This window comes from Ictidomys tridecemlineatus, chromosome 4 (genome assembly GCF_052094955.1).
Source record: "Ictidomys tridecemlineatus isolate mIctTri1 chromosome 4, mIctTri1.hap1, whole genome shotgun sequence".
Classification (NCBI taxonomy): domain Eukaryota; kingdom Metazoa; phylum Chordata; class Mammalia; order Rodentia; family Sciuridae; genus Ictidomys; species Ictidomys tridecemlineatus.
In genome coordinates, this window is record NC_135480.1 from 157,394,600 (window position 1) to 157,413,335 (window position 18,736).

General features: G+C 40.5%; 1 protein-coding gene and 1 non-coding gene across 4 annotated transcripts; both read right to left on the reverse strand.

The window, feature by feature from the left end:
* Positions 1 to 244: 244 nt before the first annotated feature.
* LOC144377287 (uncharacterized) lies at positions 245 to 16,363 on the reverse strand. Of its 3 annotated transcripts, XM_078047662.1 has the most exons (5): positions 15,877 to 16,361; positions 9,533 to 9,561; positions 2,236 to 2,305; positions 1,063 to 1,175; positions 245 to 629 (listed from the first exon to the last, which is right to left on the reverse strand). In XM_078047662.1, the coding sequence occupies exons 1-5, from the start codon at positions 15,884 to 15,886 to the stop codon at positions 585 to 587; spliced, it is 267 nt and encodes an 88-aa protein (XP_077903788.1). In that variant the 5' UTR covers positions 15,887 to 16,361; the 3' UTR covers positions 245 to 584. The 3 variants fall into 3 exon arrangements, 2 of the variants coding, with proteins under 2 accessions (XP_077903788.1, XP_077903787.1); XR_013438139.1 differs by lacking the exon at positions 1,063 to 1,175 and having other exon boundaries at positions 15,877 to 16,355; XM_078047661.1 differs by lacking the exon at positions 245 to 629 and having other exon boundaries at positions 637 to 1,175; positions 15,877 to 16,363.
* LOC120884794 (U6 spliceosomal RNA) lies at positions 4,165 to 4,272 on the reverse strand. Its single transcript, XR_013438463.1, has one exon. It is a non-coding gene; the product is annotated as a U6 spliceosomal RNA (small nuclear RNA).
* Positions 16,364 to 18,736: the final 2,373 nt, after the last annotated feature.

Consider the following 18,736-nt stretch of genomic DNA (forward strand, 5'->3'; position numbering starts at 1 on the left):
GGGGACAAGAACCAAAGCACAAGAATATGTTTGTTCAAAAGAACCTAATCCATAAGACATCTTAAGGAAGGTCCTGCACAGATGACACAGACCAGAGATTCTCAGATATGGGGAAGCAGAATAATTAAGACCGGAATCCGCTAACTTAAAGGACTTATCAGCATGTGATACTGCTGGTTATTGGTGACGAGTTCTGCTCCCTCACATGTTGAAGTTTGAACATCAGAGAGTCACACCCAGGAAAGCATATAAGGCAGGGTTTATTTTAAAAAGGGGTCACATAGACTTTTCCCGGGAGGGAGAGGGGACCATAGCTGGTATCCTGGTATCCCAAGAAGCAGGTGTTCTGTCCTTTTTGTGTGTCCTAGGCTTCCTTTGTTCTCCTGCCCTCTTCCCTTTGTCTCTCTCCTTCCTGCGAACATGACTGGGCCCAGGAATGCTCAGTGGGTTGGCCAAAAGGTGGGAAATGAGAAACTGATGTGAAAAACCAGCCTGTATCTCAGAGCAGGGCCTGTCCAAAGTGGGGAGAGGGTGACTCTTGTCCTTGGAAAACCCATTCCTAGGCACATAGCTACCCTGCTGAGTCATTTGTTCATACCAGGTGTCCTTGACTCAGCAAATGCAAGTTCCTGAAAAGATCAAAAGAATGTCTGAGGCTTAATTTTGGACCATAGCAACAATAAATCAGAGTGAGACAGGGAAAATACCTGAAATACCAAGCGGCCCTCCCAGTAGTTTCGGTGATTGATAACAAAGCTTAAAGGCAAGATTGATAACATGATTATCAATCTTGTTATCGGTGATTGATAACATGATTAGGCAACCCTGCAAGTTTAGCATATACACTCTTGCTACACCTTATGGCCTAAACAATCAGTTCAAACTTACCCACCACTTGAACTAACCAATCACCCTTACTCGACTTGTTGCCGACAATGAATGTGCTAATCAATATTAAGAGTTGTTGTTTGATTTTCCCACGGTGTGAAATGATTTGCTGTGTGATGTTGTGACGCATAGAGTATCCCCAAAAAACCTATAAATCCTCACTGAACTCCTTACTCCTCGAGATCGCTGAGTCAGAAACAGTTGTGAGTCCAGGCTGGAGCTTGCAATAGACTCTTGTGTGATTGGATTGAGTTCGGCTTCTGGAGGTCTATTGGGGTCCCACGAATCTGGTATTACAAAAACAGGTGGGCTGAAGGGGGAAGGGCAGGAAGGACCAGCCCAGGACACATTAATTAACAACCTTACAGCTCCTTGTGTGTGTGTGTATGTGTGTGTGTGTGTGTGTGTGAGATGGGGTGGCAATTCCTGGGACAGGTTACCTTAGCAACAGGTTGGAGCCAGGGTGGAGGAAGGGCTCTGAAGGAATTAACATTTCAATCCCTCAGGGGACAGTCTCCAACTTGCTGGACTCACTCAAAATTGGCCTCCTTGATCTAACCTGACTCATTTACCTATTTATACTTACTGCCTGTCTAATTCTGGCTTCAGTGTCAGGCGAGGTATGAGAGAAAGTTGCTTTCCTTCAGTTATGGTGGCAGTGATCTCGTCAGTACAAACATGTTCCTCCAAGTCTTATCATATTCCTGTCTCTGGAGCCCTGGAGCTTACTACTCACCCTTCCACCTCACCCTACTCTGGACAATCCACCTAGCATTACTTCCGGGGACTAAACACCTCCCTTTCACTTTCCTGCCTTCCCTCCCCTCACCCCAGAGCAAGGTGTACCTGAACTGACTATCTCATGCCCTGTTACCTATTTCCAAGGAAAGAAAGCTTGCATGAACTATAATTCCTTGATAGATTTTAGCTATCTAAAAATGGAATGCTCTTTATAATATGTGAGTCAGTTACTTGACTTTCAGATATTTGATGTATAAATACATTCCTAAGGCCATATTACATGCAAAAGCAGAGATGCCTCTACTAGGGATGACAAAAACTTGCCAAGAAATCTGGACCCCCCCCCAAAAAAAAAAAAAAATGAAATCTGGACCTGGTGGTGCACACCAGCTACTCAGAAGGCCGAGGCTAGAGGATCACCAGAGCCCATGAGTGGAAGACCAGCCTGGGCAATAGAGCAAGACTCCCTCTCAAAACAAACAACCCCAACCCCAAACTGACCAAGAATAACAGGAAGGAACATATTGCTTTCGTTCATCACAAGGAACCATCCCTGAAAATATCAGAAGTGGGCTGGGGATGTGGCTCAAGCGGTAGCGCGCTCACCTGGCATGCGTGCGGCCTGGGTTCGATCCTCAGCACCACATACCAACAAAGATGTTGTGTCCACCGAAAACTAAAAAATAAATAAATAAATATTAAAATTCTCTCTCTCTCTTAAAAAAAAAAGAAAGGAAATATCAGAAGTGGACCAACTTAGCTTTAGAAGGAAAAAAAAATCTCTGGATGTTATTTAGAATGTTTAGCATCTCTCCAATTCTATCTCTAGGCAGGGTTTGGAATGAACATAATATGACCAGAATAACCTTTTTAATGACTTATTTTGAGCATCCCTCTGACCAACACACTGGTAAAATACCAGCATATTTCCAAAAATCTTATCCAAGAAACTTAGAATATCACACATACACATTTACACTTATTTGTAGTGTTGTTTTAAGATTTCCAATCAGCTTTGTGAATAGGATTTGGAACAAGAAAAAAAATGCAACCGTTACCATGTAGGAGTGGGAGTTTGGCTGCTGATTCAGATTTTGTCACCCTCTATTAACAAAGAGCTCTACACTCACTGTAAACTGCAAGCAGGACGTTTGCACTGAATATACTCAAGTCTCCTGTTACGGTCATTTTCCTAGCAGATATCAGTCCTGTGCACACCATCTGGGCAGATGAAAAAAAGCTCAGTCCCTGACCTCAAGGATCCTCAACATTAATGAGAATCCCAGATGCAAAAGAGAGAAGAGGAACACACCTGCAGGTTTCTAATTCTGTCTGGGATATGGCTAGAGAATACAATCATTTGAAAACAGCTTGAGTTGGAGTAAGGAGAACTACAACAGAAAGGGTTTAAATTTTAAGGATTAGGACACTGTTACTTCAGCTTCCCCTCCCAGCACAACAGATTTACTCTTTTCTACTCAGTCTTCAAGCTTCTGTACTCTGACTTGCCTTTCTAGCAGTCCCACCTCTTAGCCAGTCTCCCTGAAGACCCAGACACATCAACCCATTGTAAACACTCATTGTAAACTACAAAACCAACCTCAGCAACAGCAAGGCACTAAGCAACTCAGTGAGACCCTGTCTCTAAATAAAATACAAAATAGGGCTGGGGATGTGGCTCAGTGGATAAGTGCCCCTGAGTTCAATCCCTGGTACTAAAAATAAATAAATAAATAAATAAAATTTAAAAATCCCCTGATCTCACATATTCTCTTCTCTCTCTCTTTTTAAAGTTTTTGTTTGTTTGTTTTTATAAAACTGGAACATTTATTATAGACCTCATAAAGGCAAGCCAGCAAATAAGCAAAAAGTGTGGTGAAAAAAAGGCTCCTCTGATACCATCACACAAAAAAACAGGTGTTAACATTTTGGTGCTTTTCCTTCCAATCTTATTTCTACGTATACAACAGCAAGAATGTGCATCGCCACGTGAGGTGGCACATGCCTGTAATCCCAGCAGCTTGGGAGGCTGAGACAGGAAGGTCTCAAGTTCAAAGCCAACCACAGAAACAGCGGGGCACTAAGCAACTCAGTGAAACCCTGTCTCTAAATAAAATATGAAATAGGGCTGGGGATTTAGCTCAGTGGCTGAGTGCCTCTGAGTTCAATATCAGTACCATAAAAAAAAAAAAAAAAGAATGTGTATATTGTTTTATGAAATGTCCCTTAATATTATAAAATGCACTTAATGTCACAGAATTTATTTCCCTGTCTAGTTTTTTTATTTGTTCTAATTAGCTGTACATGACAGTAGAATGCACTTTGATACATATAAATGAAGTATAATTTCTCATTCTTCTGGTTGTACATGATTTAGAATCCCACCAGTCATATAGTTATATTTGGGGATGTACATAGGGTAATAATGTCTGATTCATTGTACTTCCCTTCCAACCCAGACCCCCTCCCTTCCCTTCACTCCCCTCTACCTAAACTAATTATTCTTCCCTAGCACACCCCCTCCTTATTGTGAATAAAAATATGGAACGCTTCATGAATTTATGTGTCATTCTTGCGCAGGGGCCATGCTTTTCTTCTCTGTATGTTCCAATTTTAGTATATGCGTTGCCAAAGCCAGAACTCATATATTTTCATTTTTGTAGCATAATATTAGAAACTGGCTCAAAGAATTTGCAGAAAAAGAATAAATAATTTAAAATTAAGCTCAAGTCATATTTTCTTCCTGAGGTTAAAAATAACCCCATCTCCCTCTCTCTTTCCTCCTGCTCCTCTCTCTCTCTCTCTCTCTCACACACACACACACACACACACACACACACACACACACACACATACATGTTCTGATTCATCTGCTGCTTTCTTTTTTAAGCTCCGTGGATGATCCTAATAGCAGGCCAGGTTTGGGAAACAGTAGCATACTCTGTTATCTCATTTTACGAGACCCTAAAAAAAGAAAGGTGGTGCTAACATTTCCCTACCATGCTGCCCCTGATTCCCTCCTTTATTTAACATGGAGTGAACCCAAAGCTAGGTTGTCAGAGAATTTGCCCAAAGTGACTAAGTACTGATAGCTTACTAGAAGCCATGTTTCCACACCACTTCCTTTACCTAACTAAAAAGAAATTACTTAATTAACATAAGTTTCTTGAATAATGATCAAATTTAATTTTTTTTCCAAAATTACTCACATGAAATATGCATTATTAGTAGTATTTTTTGCAAATGAAGAAATAAGACTACTAGAGATACAGTTGAACCCATATTAGATAACTAATACATAGGGAAGGCAAGATGTGAGTTCAGACCTTCAGTGTCTACCTTCTGTGCCCCACACTTGGTGTTTTCCCTCACTGAGTATAAATGACAGCACTCAGGGTCCTGCCCTAGCCTCCCTCTGGCACTTCACTATATGCTGCATCTATTGAAACTTCATATTGCAGTTTCCCTGTGGGTTTTTTGTTTTGTTTGATTGTTTGTTTGTTTGGTAGTGTGTGTGTGTGTGTGTGTGTGTGTGTGTATGTGTTTTAAATTTTTTTTTGTAGTTGTAGATGGATAGCACACCTTTATTTGCTTATTTTTATGCAGTGCTGAGGATCAAACCCAATGCCTCATACATGCTAGGTGAGGGCTCTGCCACAACCCCAGCCCCGATGATCTTGGATTTTAATCCTATTTCTCTTTCCACTTGCTAGTTTTGAGACCTTGGCACTAACAATAATTACAAACTTTGTTGTTTTGTATGTGCCAATGATGCTAAGAGCTTAATATATCTGAACAACCAGGGAGGTAAAAACAGTATTCTCATTTTGTGAAAAAGAATTTGTTTCCTTGTGTAAATATTTTCACAATTTTCCAGATTGTCATGAGGATGATAACGGTAAGTGCCCAACATCATTGTGCCTTAGACATAGGTATAGATTTGTAACTGTTTGCCCCTCTACTCCCCTTCTCCACTCTAGGTCAGGAACCACATCTCTGCCGTTTCTCCTTTTCCCCACTGGTGAACACATAGCAGGGACACCATAAGTGTTAGCAAAGGTCAGTTTGATAGGTTGGCACTCCCTTCAAATTTGACCTTAAACCTTCTTTTACCCAAAACACCAAGCATATAGATGCCAACCTTTTCATTTGCTCTGTCTTCCGCTAGCCTTGCAATCAATGCAGCTCATGAGGCAGCTGAACTGCACTAGTAATAACAATCATTTGATATGTTCCATTATGTTCTGAATCCAAAAGACTAAGAAAATCTCATACCTGAGCCAAACAATGGTAGGATGCAGAGAGGATGTAAGTCATCCTTTTGTCACCCTGGCAACACAAAGAATCACCTGGGGAGCTCTGGGGGAAAAAAAAAAGAAGTGATGTCTGCCTCCCTTCCAGAGATTCTGGTTCATTTGGTCTGAAATGGGACCCAGACACGCAAAATGTATAAGTTCTACAGATGAATCTAATGTACAGTTGGAATCACAAATAGTTAGTTTTCCAATTTATACGCATGAAAGGGAAATTCATTTTCTCCAAATTACTATTTAGGATGGAAATATGGCTCTCTGCATGTGATGCATGTGATATAATTTATAATATAACTAAGCACTATATAGTCTGGGGTAGTAACCATAGAGAGAAACTTAAAAAAAAAAAAAAAAAAGGGAGTCCAGGATGAGTGAATATATGGCTGCCCAGAATAAAGACACCCTTGCCCACCGAGCTCTCGCCTCACATACCTTCCCAAGACAGCATCAAGATTGTCACATGAGATGGAGCTTACTCTTGCACAAGATATTGTATACACACTTAAAAAGCTATTATAAGGGGCTGGGATTGTGGCTCAGCGGTAGAGCGCTCGCCTAGCACTAGCGGGCCCCAGGTTCGATTCTCAGTACCACATAAAAATAAAGGCATTGTTTTGTGTCCATCTACACCTAAAAATAAATAAATAAATATTAAAATAAAGCTATTATAAGACTGTATTTATTCAATAAACATTGGTAAAGATAGCTCAGTGAGCTGGGCACAGTGGCGCACGCACATAATCCCAGCAGCTCAGGAGGCTGAGGCAGGAGGATCCCGAGTTCAATGCCAGCCTCAGCAACTTAGTGAATAAAATACAAAATAAAATACAAAATAGGGCTGGGGATGTGGCTCAGTGGTTGAGTGCCTCTGAGCTCAATCCCCAGTACATTCCTCACCCCCTGCAAAAAAAAAAAAAAATTTTTGGAGATTGGGCTGTGGGTTTAGCACAGTTGGTAGAGTGCTTACCTAGCATGCACAAGGCCCTGTGTTCAATCTTTAGCATCACCAGCAACAAAAAGTTTAGGAAATCAATATATGCTTCTATGTTTTAACTTAGAATACACAATTTCTTTGTGTAACTTTAAAGTTTAGAATTATTTAACTAATATGCAGAAACAAAGACTGTACATATTTATGGGGTGCCATGTAATGTTTCAATGTGTACACATTGTGTAACTTTTAAAAATATCATTCTCAACTAGGTCCATAGATCATTTTTAATCCAAAGAGCCTCTTTTCAGCATTGCCAATAAGAATGTGGTCATATCATTTACGCCACTGTTATAGTTAAATCATCATCCCAGGGTTTCATAAATTGACCTTGGGACCACTCACATATAATCAAATCAAGCCTTTATTGAAGCACACCCGTGGTGACTGACCAGAACATAAAGCTGTTCACCTGATCAGCCCTGAACAATTGTAAGGGCGCTCCTTATAAGCCTAAAAACCGCAAAAGGATCCTTTTAGGGGTTTAGCCAATGCAAGCAAGCCAAGTTACAGAAGCGGGAGAGTGCAGTCAGGTGGAGGGACGCTTAGCCAATCACAATTAGCCCAGTCACCCCAGTTACAGAAACACAGCCCCATTACCCTAGTTACAGAAACAATGCCCCATTAGGTAGTTCTGTGTTCTTAAAGGTTTCTGTAGCAAAAGGAAAAGAACAACTTGCCCCAGTCATGACCCTTCTACGTGGCATGATTGTTTTATAAAATGGAGTTACAAAACAAAATGGAGTCACTTTGGCTTGACTATCACACACCACGTTATACCCCATGACATAACCTACCACCACCTAAAAGGAAAGCTGCCACTCATTCCTACCATTAATAACTCCCTTCTGATCCAGTCTTCTCAACCTGGAATCTCAGACTCTCTTGGTTTCAAAGCTGCCAGCTACCAACCTTGATCCTTTTCCATTCCTTGCATTTCCAACTCTGTGCTGAATCCTGTTTTTCCAGCTGCAAACTCCACCTCACTTGAGAGTTTACTTCTCCACCTGCTGTGTCACAGGAAAACACCCTTCCTGCTTTGAATGAGCTCAAGACCCATCCATCCTAGGGCCACTCTCATCTGTGGAGATCCCACCCAGCTGGCTCTAAATTCTTAAGAAGGTCAGTGACAGTGAGAAAGGGAACCTAGACTGAATCCTTGGTTTCCATCTTAGACGATTAGGTAGCTGGAGGCCACAACAGGTACTAGGTGCCAGCTCCCCAAAGAGGAAGAGAGATAATGACTTCAGTTTTAGGTGTGTTCATTTTGAAATGTTTTTGTGCCATGCAAGTGACAATGCACACAGCCCTGTCTTTCTGTACAAAGCCTTTCTTGACACCTCTTCTTCCACATCTACTTACCTTTACTATTTTGTTCTGATTTACCTTTTTTTTTTTTTTTTGTACTGGGGATTAAACTCAGGGGCACGCGACCACTGAGCCACATCCCCAATCCCATTTTGTATTTTATTTAGAGACAGGTTCTCACTGAGTTGCTTAGTGCCTTGCTTTTGCTGAGGTTGGCTTTGAACTCGCCATCCCTGTACCTCAGCTTCCTGAACCATTGGGATTATGGGTGTGCACCACCACACCTGGCCATTCTGATTTACCTTTGTCATCACAATAATCAAACTTTGGGTGTGAGCTCCTTGAGGGCTGAGACTGGGTCTTTGTATCCCACTGCCAGCCATAGTGTATAGTATGTAGTATGTATTAAGTAAAATTTGATGAGTGAACAGAGAAAAACCAATTGAACTAGTGTGATGATTCATTTCAGGTGCAACCTGACTGGATTGTGACTTCCAAATCACTGATGAAACATTAATTCTGGGTGTGTCTGTGAGATGTTTCCACAAGACATTGCTATTTGAGTCATCAAACTAAGGACAATCAGCCCTCGCTGGTCTGGAATCACAACATCTAGTCTACTGAAAGCCCAGATAAAATATAAAGGTAGAAGAAATGAAAATTTTCTCTCTTCCAGAGGTGGGACATGGGACATCCATCTTCTTCTGCCTCAGACCTCCTCAAGTTCCCATGCCTTCATGCTTGGACTGAACTACAACCATCAGCTTTCCTGATCCTACAGTTCGCAGATGACATTTAATGGGACTCCTTGGACTCCACAATTGTGTGAGCCAATTTCCATTAGATAGATAGATAGACACACAGACAGACAGACATAGATCATATATAGATCATATATATATATGTATGGAGAGAGAGAGAGAGAGAGAGAGAGAGAGAGAGAACTCTAATACAACTGGCTTCTGTAAGAGACCAGGGATGCAGGGTGGGTGGGGGAATACCTCTTTTCCAAAGAAGGAAAAAAGGAAAGGTAAATTTTAAGAAAGTTGTCCCCCAAAAGCTAATATCATTTCATTCCCTTTACTAAATGTAGTTAAGGGTTTATGATTCATTTTCACTAGGAAAACTTCTAAACTGGCTAAAGCTGGTCAAATTCCTCTGACGTGCTTTCAGGTTTATAAGCACAATGAGTACAGTGCTTACACCATGATTAGCAAGAGCAGTCAAGAGATACTTAATCTCATTCCAGGAAACTCCTGGAGCTGGGGTATAGCTTAGTGGTAGTGCTTACCTGGCATGTGTGAGGCCCTGGTTCTATGTCTAGTACAGGCAAAGAAAGAAAAAAAAAGGAAATTTTTTAGTTAATAATTATTAAATGAATGAACAAATGAAAAAAAATCATTTCAACTTTCCTGTGGATACACACACACACACACACACACACACACACGTATAAAGTAATGGCAAGAAGGCAAAAACAAACATTTCAAATTAAACACATTTACTTTAATCAGTTCCATGCATTTCTCCCACTACCATCCCTAAGAGCTGACTGCAAACCACTACCTTATTAACTCTAAGGAGTTAATAATTTTCTAAAGAGTTAATAAAATTCATGAGGTATTATTTAAATATTAACATTGTACAATCCTTTAGATGTTAGTAGATCATTTCTTATTACATAAACTAATGAAGTACACAATGCAATTGACTATTTGGGGAACTTGAGAAATATCATCCATGAAAACACTTTGTTGCTCTGTTCATTCATATAGACAAACCTTGGAGTATTATATGGGTAATTATTTGCAGAATAATTTTGATATGTATTTATTTACTCATTTTTTCATTGATTTATGGTTGGTGCTAGGGATCTAACCCAGGGCTTTGTACATGCTAGGCAAGCACTCTTCCACTGAGCTACACCCCCAGCCCTAAAGAAAGACTATTACACAAACTTTTTCAAAAATCTGCTTTTATGGGCATGTTCTTTGGTTCAAATTTTCCTTGTCATTGGTCTCATAAGGCCAAATAGGGCAGTCTTAGTTTATAAGATATTAAGAGTGCACTGTTGTGAGCCATCCATGGACTGTGTGTGCGAGCCACGCGCATTTGAGCATGTGAGAGAACTGGGCTGACATTGCTGCCTGACTGGGCGTGCTGTTTCTCTTACTCTGCCTTTGATCCCACACAACACTTGAGATGGGTGTGACTTTCCAAGATGTCAGTCAAACTGCTGACCACAAGACATCATCCAGCAAGACTCCACCCTCCAAAACCCAATCCCTGCCTTATTTGGGTGGAACTTTCTATCAAATTTCTTTTCCCCAATAAATATTAGAGTTCAGGATGTGCTCTCTGTCTGCCTGCCTCTAGCCTCTTGCCTCCCTTGCTCTCCTTGCCCTCCAACATGGGAGCTTGATTCTTGAGGCTAAAGAGCCATCCTGAACCCTTAAAAAGGTATTTTCTGTGTTTGGGTGGTTTTCTTGGTTGCCAGCCCAATCCACCCGGAGTGACCCTGATTCCATCGCATATTGCAACAGCGTATAGTTGGGGCTGGGGTTGTAGTTCAGCGGTAGAGTGTTTGCCTAGCATGTGTGAGGCACTGAGTTTGATCATTAGCACCACATTAAAAATGTAAATATGTAAAATATGTATATGTAAAATATGTAAATATGTAAAATAAAGGTATTGTGTCCATCTACAACTAAAAAAAAATTAAAAGAAAGAGTGCATAGTCAACAGCAAAGTCAACCCACTTGCTCTCAGTTGATCTAGGTTGCTGCTATGGAAACAAGTAAACCCATAGATACAACAAAAAAAGTCTTCTTGGGTGAGAACTCTACAACTTCTGCTGTGGGTGGAACTTTCTATTTGAATGTCTTTTCCCCTAGTTTCATGTCTTTAAATGTCACTGTTAAATAAATTTAATGTTTCTCTTTCTCCTTAGCTTTTAGGAATTAAAATAACTTTCTTACTACAAAATCGATCACAGAAGAGTTTGAAAAACACACAAGAACAAAGAGAAGAATAAAACAATTCCTCCTAATTAAACTCCTTGCCAACAGGTCAATTGGGTCTTGAATAATTAAATAAAAAACCAAGAGAAAAACATCTGGAGATAGGGACTCAAATTCACAGTATCTGTCAGTATTCTGCCAAAGTTTTTTGTAGGTCATGGCAATCCTACTGCTATTTTTTTTTTTTTAGATTATTTTTTCCAGTTTCCTTTAAAAGAAGAGAAGGATATTCTTGGCTGCTCTGTTCATCACTCAGCTGAGTAGCCAAATCTTCACAGAAATATTTTCCCACTTAAGTTTTTTTTTTTCCAGAAAAATAAAATTTCTTATCTAAATTTAGTTCTTGCATTTCTTTTCTTTTGATATCAGAGATAGAATCTAGGGGTGCTTAACCACCGAGTCACATCCCAGCACTTTTAAATTTTTTTTATTTTGAGGCAGGGCCTTGCTAAGTTGCTGAAGCTAGATTTGAATTTATAATCCCTCTGCCTCAGGCTCCCAAACTGTTGGGATTACAGGGCTGGAATTGTGGCTCAGCAGTAGAGCACTTGCCTAGCATGTGTGAGAAGGTCCTGGGTTAGATCCTCAGGACCACATAAAAATAAATAAAAATAAAGATATTGTGTCCAACTACAACTAAAAAATAAATATTTTTTATACCTTTATTTTATTTATTTATTTTTATGTGGTGCTGAGGATCAAACCCAGGGCCTCCTTGCACGTGGTAGGCGAGCATTCTACCGCTGAGCCACAACCCCAGCCCCCAAAGTAAATATTTTTTAAAAATAAATGTATTGTATCCATCTACAACTAAAAAAAAAAAAAAAAGAAAAAAATCTAATTCTTTAGTCTTTTGTCCCATCCGGCAGGACACATCAACGTGGGCAGTGAACCTAGATGGGGAGGAATGAAGGGACAAGAGTTAGGGATATCTGTTGGCCTTAAACTAGAACTACTCTGGTAGTTTCTTTTGATAGTTATCAGGCATTCCTACCTAAGAATCTCTTTTGTAGCCTCCAGTTTACTTAACTATTATTATTATTATTTAAAATGCCCAGGAATAGCTGTGTTTTGGCTTTGACTGTCTTTGCTAAGTGTTTAAGATGAAGCAAGTCAAACTGACTTTGTTTCTATCTATGGTTAACAGTCAGCTGAGTTACCCTGGGAGTCCTCGGGAACTTCATAGCAGCTTCTCAGTTCTGCTAGTGCCATTTGCACTAGGATGGGTCCAGGCCTTGCTTGACCATATGGCTTCCCTCGGAAGCATCAGGGATGTTTCCCTTCTCTGATGACCCTCCTCTTTACAGCAAATGCACTGATTGGCCTTTTGTCCTCCAGCCGTCTCATTAATCTCCCTGATCTGATCTGGAGGTTATGTGGCCCAGAGTTGCAAAGCTCTTTGGAGAAGTTCCCTATTCCCTGATTCAGACTGACTCAGAGGGCAAGAGCCAAATATTGGTTTTCTTGGCCCTTTAACTTTAATTTTAAAACTTAATCTTAAACATCTAGCAAATAAGTTTCAACAGCCTTATACTAAGAGTACTGGACTTTAATGTCTATCTCTCTCCTGTAGGTGATAACTCATTATCTTAAATTAACCCAGGTTGTGTGTTCTTAAATCAGTACCTCTGCAAAACATTAATAGGCAATCTTTAAGCCATTTATAAGAAAACTACAAGATAAAATTATCAAGAGTAAAAACATTTAGTTCATATAATAGCTACCTTGAATTTTGGTGGAGTATATCCCCTGTTTGAGATCCTGGCAATCGTGACAAAAACCAACTTTTGGACACAACTTTAAATGTACTGAAATTTGGTCTACTTCTTTCATAGTCATTCTCACATGTAGTGAGATGGGACATAGAGCCTTATCTAAAGTAAGGCGGGGCTCTTCATAAATCTTAAAAATACATTTAAATTCTATCTCAGTGTAAAAAGTAACATGGAACTTTACATAACTTATTGATAATAAGTATAGTTATAGAACACAAATTATATGATTAAATCTCCAACATGTTTTTCTTTTAAGCCTAAAATTACCATATAACTTTAGAACACCAGCTTGATATAATGCTCTTTCTAAAGCTTCTACCTTACAGACTTGTATACCTGGAAGATATGAACATATTAATAGCACCAATTACGTTAATGTTTTTATATTAACCAAGTTTAGCTTTTAAAGAAATAACATAGCACAATTTTCTAAAACAACAGCACTTTTTTAACCAGCTGTTTAATTTCTTTAAGATTACTTGCTCAAAAACTTACACTTATAAGCAACTTACACAGACCTTCTTTACATCATTTACTTAAACTCTATTACTTACTTAATTATATAGACTCGTATCCAGAAACACATTTTTCCTGTATTAAATACATACCTAGAACCTTTTAGTTTCTCTTTTTCATCTGTTAACCTCCTTCTGTTCACATCTTGAAACAATACTTGTAAACTTTTGAATTTAAGCAGATTATTTCATAGACATCAATATTTTATTAGGGCCTTTTTGAACACCTAGAAAAACTTAAGCTTAACTTAAGACCTCTTTTTTATCTATTTACCAAATTTAAATTGAGCCATTTGAATCACGTGAATCAAAGATATTTGGATCCATTTTTAATTTTTCATGAGTGCTCCTCATCTGTCAATTGTCATATCACTGCATGATATGTGGACATAAACACATACAGACATACCGACATACAACACATAACACAAGTGTGTACACATATACAAGGCCTTGTAGCTGTTTTTTTTCAGGTGAAATCTCCATTGCAATGTTTAAAAACTCCACAGTTGATCAAAAATAGAACTGATCAGAAAACATTAACTTGTCTATAGGATCAAAATATTGAGCTCAAAAAAAAAAATACAGAATCTAAGAAAAATCAAGATTCCTAAAAAAGATGATCAGCCAGTAATTAGTAAATACCATACAATTTACTTTTTGGTTTGGTCTAGTTTGAGTTCAGGTAAAAAGACACTTTTACTCTATCTCCTACTGAGCAGAATCCAGGCTTCTTCTATTTGCATTATCAACTTAAGTCCTGGCTGAGGTCTGGAAGGAACTGGGAAAACCGACTAAGCAGGGTCGGGCCTGGTTAGGCAGGGGAAGTGGGGAAAAAATATCTGAGGGGGCAGTTGGCCCCTGAAGGGCCAGAGCACAAAAGGCAGGAGGGATATAGGAGGTAGGTGGATGTGTAAGTCCAATAGGGTGTGGCAGGGTCCTGAGGGGTGGTGGGTCTTCTGAATGGTAGCCTCATCCCCAGGGGTTAATGTGTCTCCGGGATTTAAAACTGGATAAAGGAGGTTGGTAACCGTTGGAGCTTTATTTATTAGGGCAGGATTTTGAGGGAAGGTTCCCAGGGTCCTGGGGAGACTGGGAAGGGTCTATGTCTATATTAACTAAAGGGCATGTCGAGGGGGGACGAGAGGTCTTTTGCATAGCCTCTTCCCCAATCCTGACAAGTTTTAAGGTACCATTATCTGTAAAGGTAAAATTTCTAAGCTGATTCTAAGCTGCAAGAGTCTGAGTTAAAGTGTAAAAGACTGGGCATTGTAAGGTTTCTAAATTGAAAGGCTTGGGTTAAAAAAAAATAATAATAGGCCAGGTATTGTTAAAATTCCTCTGCTACCCCCAGAACCTGTAATCTCTGTAGCTGTTAGGACAATACCTGAACTGCCCAGTAAATATTTCCATTGATTCCCTGGTTGTTTATTAGCTAAGGGCTCCAAATAGCTCGGTAGGTAAGCATCCAGGCCACAAAACCAATCAGTTTAAATGTGTACCCCGCTTAATAGTGACCAATCACCCCTGCCCAGACTGTTCCCGCCAATGAATGTACTAATCATGGCTCAGAGTTGTTGTTCAATTTTCCCGCGCCTCAAGATGATTTTGTTCTGATGTATGCAAAGCCCCCCACCCTCTCCAAAAAGTGTACTTAAGCTCTGCTTGACCTCTGCTCTGGACTCTGGGCTGCTCTCCCTTCCTGAGTGAGCCTTGAGCCCCAACACGCTGGTTCAATAAATCCCCTTTTGCCAATTGCATGGAGCCGGTCTCTTGTGTGGTCTCTCCCTCTGATGCTCCACTGGACCCTTACAATCAAAGGGTGAACTTTTTTTTTTTTTTTTTTTTTTTTTTTTTAGAGAGAGAGCACGAGAGAGGGAGAGAGAGAGAGAGAAAGAATTTTAATATTTTTTTTATTTTTTGGTTATCGGCGGACACAACATCTTTGTCTGTGGTGCTGAGGATCGAACCCGGGCCGCACGCATGCCAGGCGAGCACGCTACCGCTTGAGCCACATCCCAGCCCCAAAGGGTGAACTTTTAAGAATTTTAGTAATTAAGTTCCAGTAAGAAAAGGTGGGAACAGGCACCTTTTCTGGGCCAAAGGATTCATAATAATCTTTTAAACAGTCTCCTACTCTAAGCCATCTTTTATCATCAATGATCCCTTCAAGGGGAAACCATGGACACAATTCTCCTACGTATGAAAAGAATAATTTTAAGTCCTTTTTCTTAACACGCGCCCCCCGTGTCTTGAGGGCCTCCTTGAGGCCTGACAAAAACAACTCATGTGACGAAACTGCTTGTCCCATGGTGGGTCACTCACCTTGCGTCATCCTCGCTCTCCTCCGGATCTGTCTCTCGGTCGTGTCTGCCGAGGCTATCTCGGGCTCCCGCTTGGCCAAGTCTTCCTGGAGGACGGTGTTCCTTCTCAGTCAAAGGCTCGAGCCCCACACTGGGCGCCAAATGTCCCGTCCAGCAGGACACATCAACGTGGGCAGCGAACCTAGATGGGGAGGAATGAAGGGACAAGAGACACGAAAGGTGACAGCAAGACAAAAGTTCTGATCAAGCTGCAAACTTTTATTGTTCACACAGGGGTATTTATATGCTGGGGATGGGGAAGCTCTCTAATCAGCAATTACTGGATGTGGGTGGGTATTCATATGCTGGGGATGGGGAAGGTCTCTAATCAGCAATTGCTGGATGTGGGTGGTAAAACTGCCAGCTGCAAGATGTCTGATGATCCTGATAACCTCAGGATGTTCCAGGGAGATAGGTAGCTGCAGGATGCCTTCCGGGCAGGATGTCTCCCAGGGGGCTGTCAAGCTAATCTTTGAAGGAGAATTTCCTTCTAGTTCCCGACAGTCTTTACTCTCCTAACCATTCATCTGTTTGCTACACACTAAACTTCTAAACCATTGCTTGATACAATACCATACACATTTTTCCCACTATCTTTTTTCTTTCCATTTTCTTTTTTTTTTTTTAATTTGTCTTAATTAGTTACACATTGCAGTAGAATGCATCTCGACACATCATACATAAATGCAGAATTCTTTCTCATTCTTCTGGTTGTACATGATGGAGTATCACAATGCTTGTATAGTCATACATGCACATGGGGCAATAACGTCAAATTCATTTTATTCTTTCCTGAAAGACACTGCACTACGAATGAAAGACACCACATGACATGGATCACCTGAGAGGTTCCGCTTTATTACAAAAGGCTGTGGGCTTATATAGATCTAAGGAGAGGTGGCAGGGCTTAGGTAAATGACAGGTCACCCGTTTATTGGTAAGTTCTTCCAGATGTCAGTTCCAGAGCCCAAGAAGTTAGTTCTTATTGGGGCTAAGGTTTCCCGCCAGCGGGATTTGAATATTGGTGCCGGTGGGAGAATTGGCACTGGCGGGAAAGGGAGAGGCAGGAAGAGAAGCTCCTCAGGCACCATGTTGGGGTTTTTGGGGTGTGGCTGCCATTATACCTTTCCCCAACATTTCCTACCTCCATAATCCTCCCCTCCCTTCACTATCTCTCCCACTATATATTTTAAAAAATATTTTATTAGTTGTTGATGGATCTTTATTTCTTTATATGTGGTGCTGAGAATCGAACCCAGTGTTTCACACATGCTACACAAACGCTCTACCACTGAGCCATAAGCCCAGCCCTCTCCCACTATCTTTACTTTTTCCTTTTTTTTTTTTTTTGTTGTTATTTTGGCCCTGGGGATTAAACTCAGGGACACCTGACCACAGAGTCACATCCCCAGCTCTATTTTATATTTTATTTAGAGACAGGGTCTCACTGAGTTGCTTAGTGCCTCACTTGAGGCTGGCTTTGAACTCATGATCCTCCTGCCTCAGCCTCTCAAGCTGCTGGGATCACAGGCATGCATCACCATGCCCAACTCCCATTATCTTTTCTAAAGAAAGTTTCCTATATTCTTCCAATCATTTAAGTCCATTACAAACCTCTGCTGTTTTTTGCTTATTTGTTCACGGTGTTGAGAACAGAACCCAAGGCCTTGAGCATGTTAGGCAATCACTGCACCGCTGAGCTACATCCCAAATCCTTTTCATTTTATTTTGAGACAAAGATCTCACTGAGTTGCCCAGGCTGACTTCAGACTTGTGTTCCTCTTGCCTCAGTCCCAACTGCCCCCAGGAGCTGGGATTACAGGTGTGTACCACTATACCCAGTTTTTTTTTTTTGTTTTTTTTTTTTAAGATGATACTGGGAATGGAGCCAGTATCTTGGGCATGCTCTACCTCTGAGCTACGCCCCTTCGGTCCCCACTGTTCATTTCTATTATCTTCTTTTAAAGTGTCAAATGTCTCACTTGCAGTTAGTGTTGCTCAGAATTGCCTATTTCTTAATCCAATAAGCACCTCTCTTTGCCCTAGCGGCTAAGAACAACCGTAAAGGTGGGTTTCAAAACCAAGATGCCTCATGCTCCCAGCTTGTGTGTGCCCCCTTAGCTTCCATAAACCATATCCAGAGCTTATTTCTTGCCAGCCGCCTGTGGTACATGCCTACAATCCCAGCTACTCGGGAAGCTGAGGAAGAAGGTTCACAAGTTGGAGAACAGCCAGGGAAAACTAGGGAGACCCTGTCTCAAAATAAAAAATCAAAAGGGCTAGAAATGTTGCTCAGTGATGGAGAACCCCAGATTTAAAATAATAATAATAATAATTTCTTTAGATATTGTATCTTGAATTGGAAAACTCCAAACTATATCAGCAACTCTTCGTCACCTTCATTTACCTTCCAAATAGTTTCCAATTTCATCCTGACTAAATGATAGAGATACTGATAAAAAAGAACTTTAGGGCTGGGGATGTGGCTCAAGCGGTAGCACGCTCGCCTGGCATGCGTGCGGCCCAGGTTCAATCCTCAGCACCACATACAGGCAAAGATGTTGTGTCTGCTGAAAACTAAAAAATAAATATTAAAAAAAAAAATTCTCTCTCTCTCTTTAAAAAAAAAATCCTTAAAAAAATAAATTAAAAAAAAAAAGAACTTTAGACAAATTAAACAGTTGAATAGAGCGAAGAACAATTCTCAAATTGGGTGTTTCTCTGAACCAGAAGAGGTTTGGAGAGCTCCATTGCACAATGTGGACAGTGAGTATTTATAGACAGAAAGTTTAAGTAAGGTATAGAAACAGCTTGATGGGCCA

Coding starts and splice junctions, on each gene's coding strand:
- LOC144377287 (XM_078047661.1), bottom strand. Junction 2,306..9,532: donor CAGGGCCTCACACATGCCAG/GTAAGCACTACC, acceptor TTTATTTTTTAG/TTTTCGGTGGACACAACATC. Junction 1,176..2,235: donor CCAGGCCGCACGCATGCCAG/GTGAGCGCGCTA, acceptor TTGTAATACCAG/ATTCGTGGGACCCCAATAGA.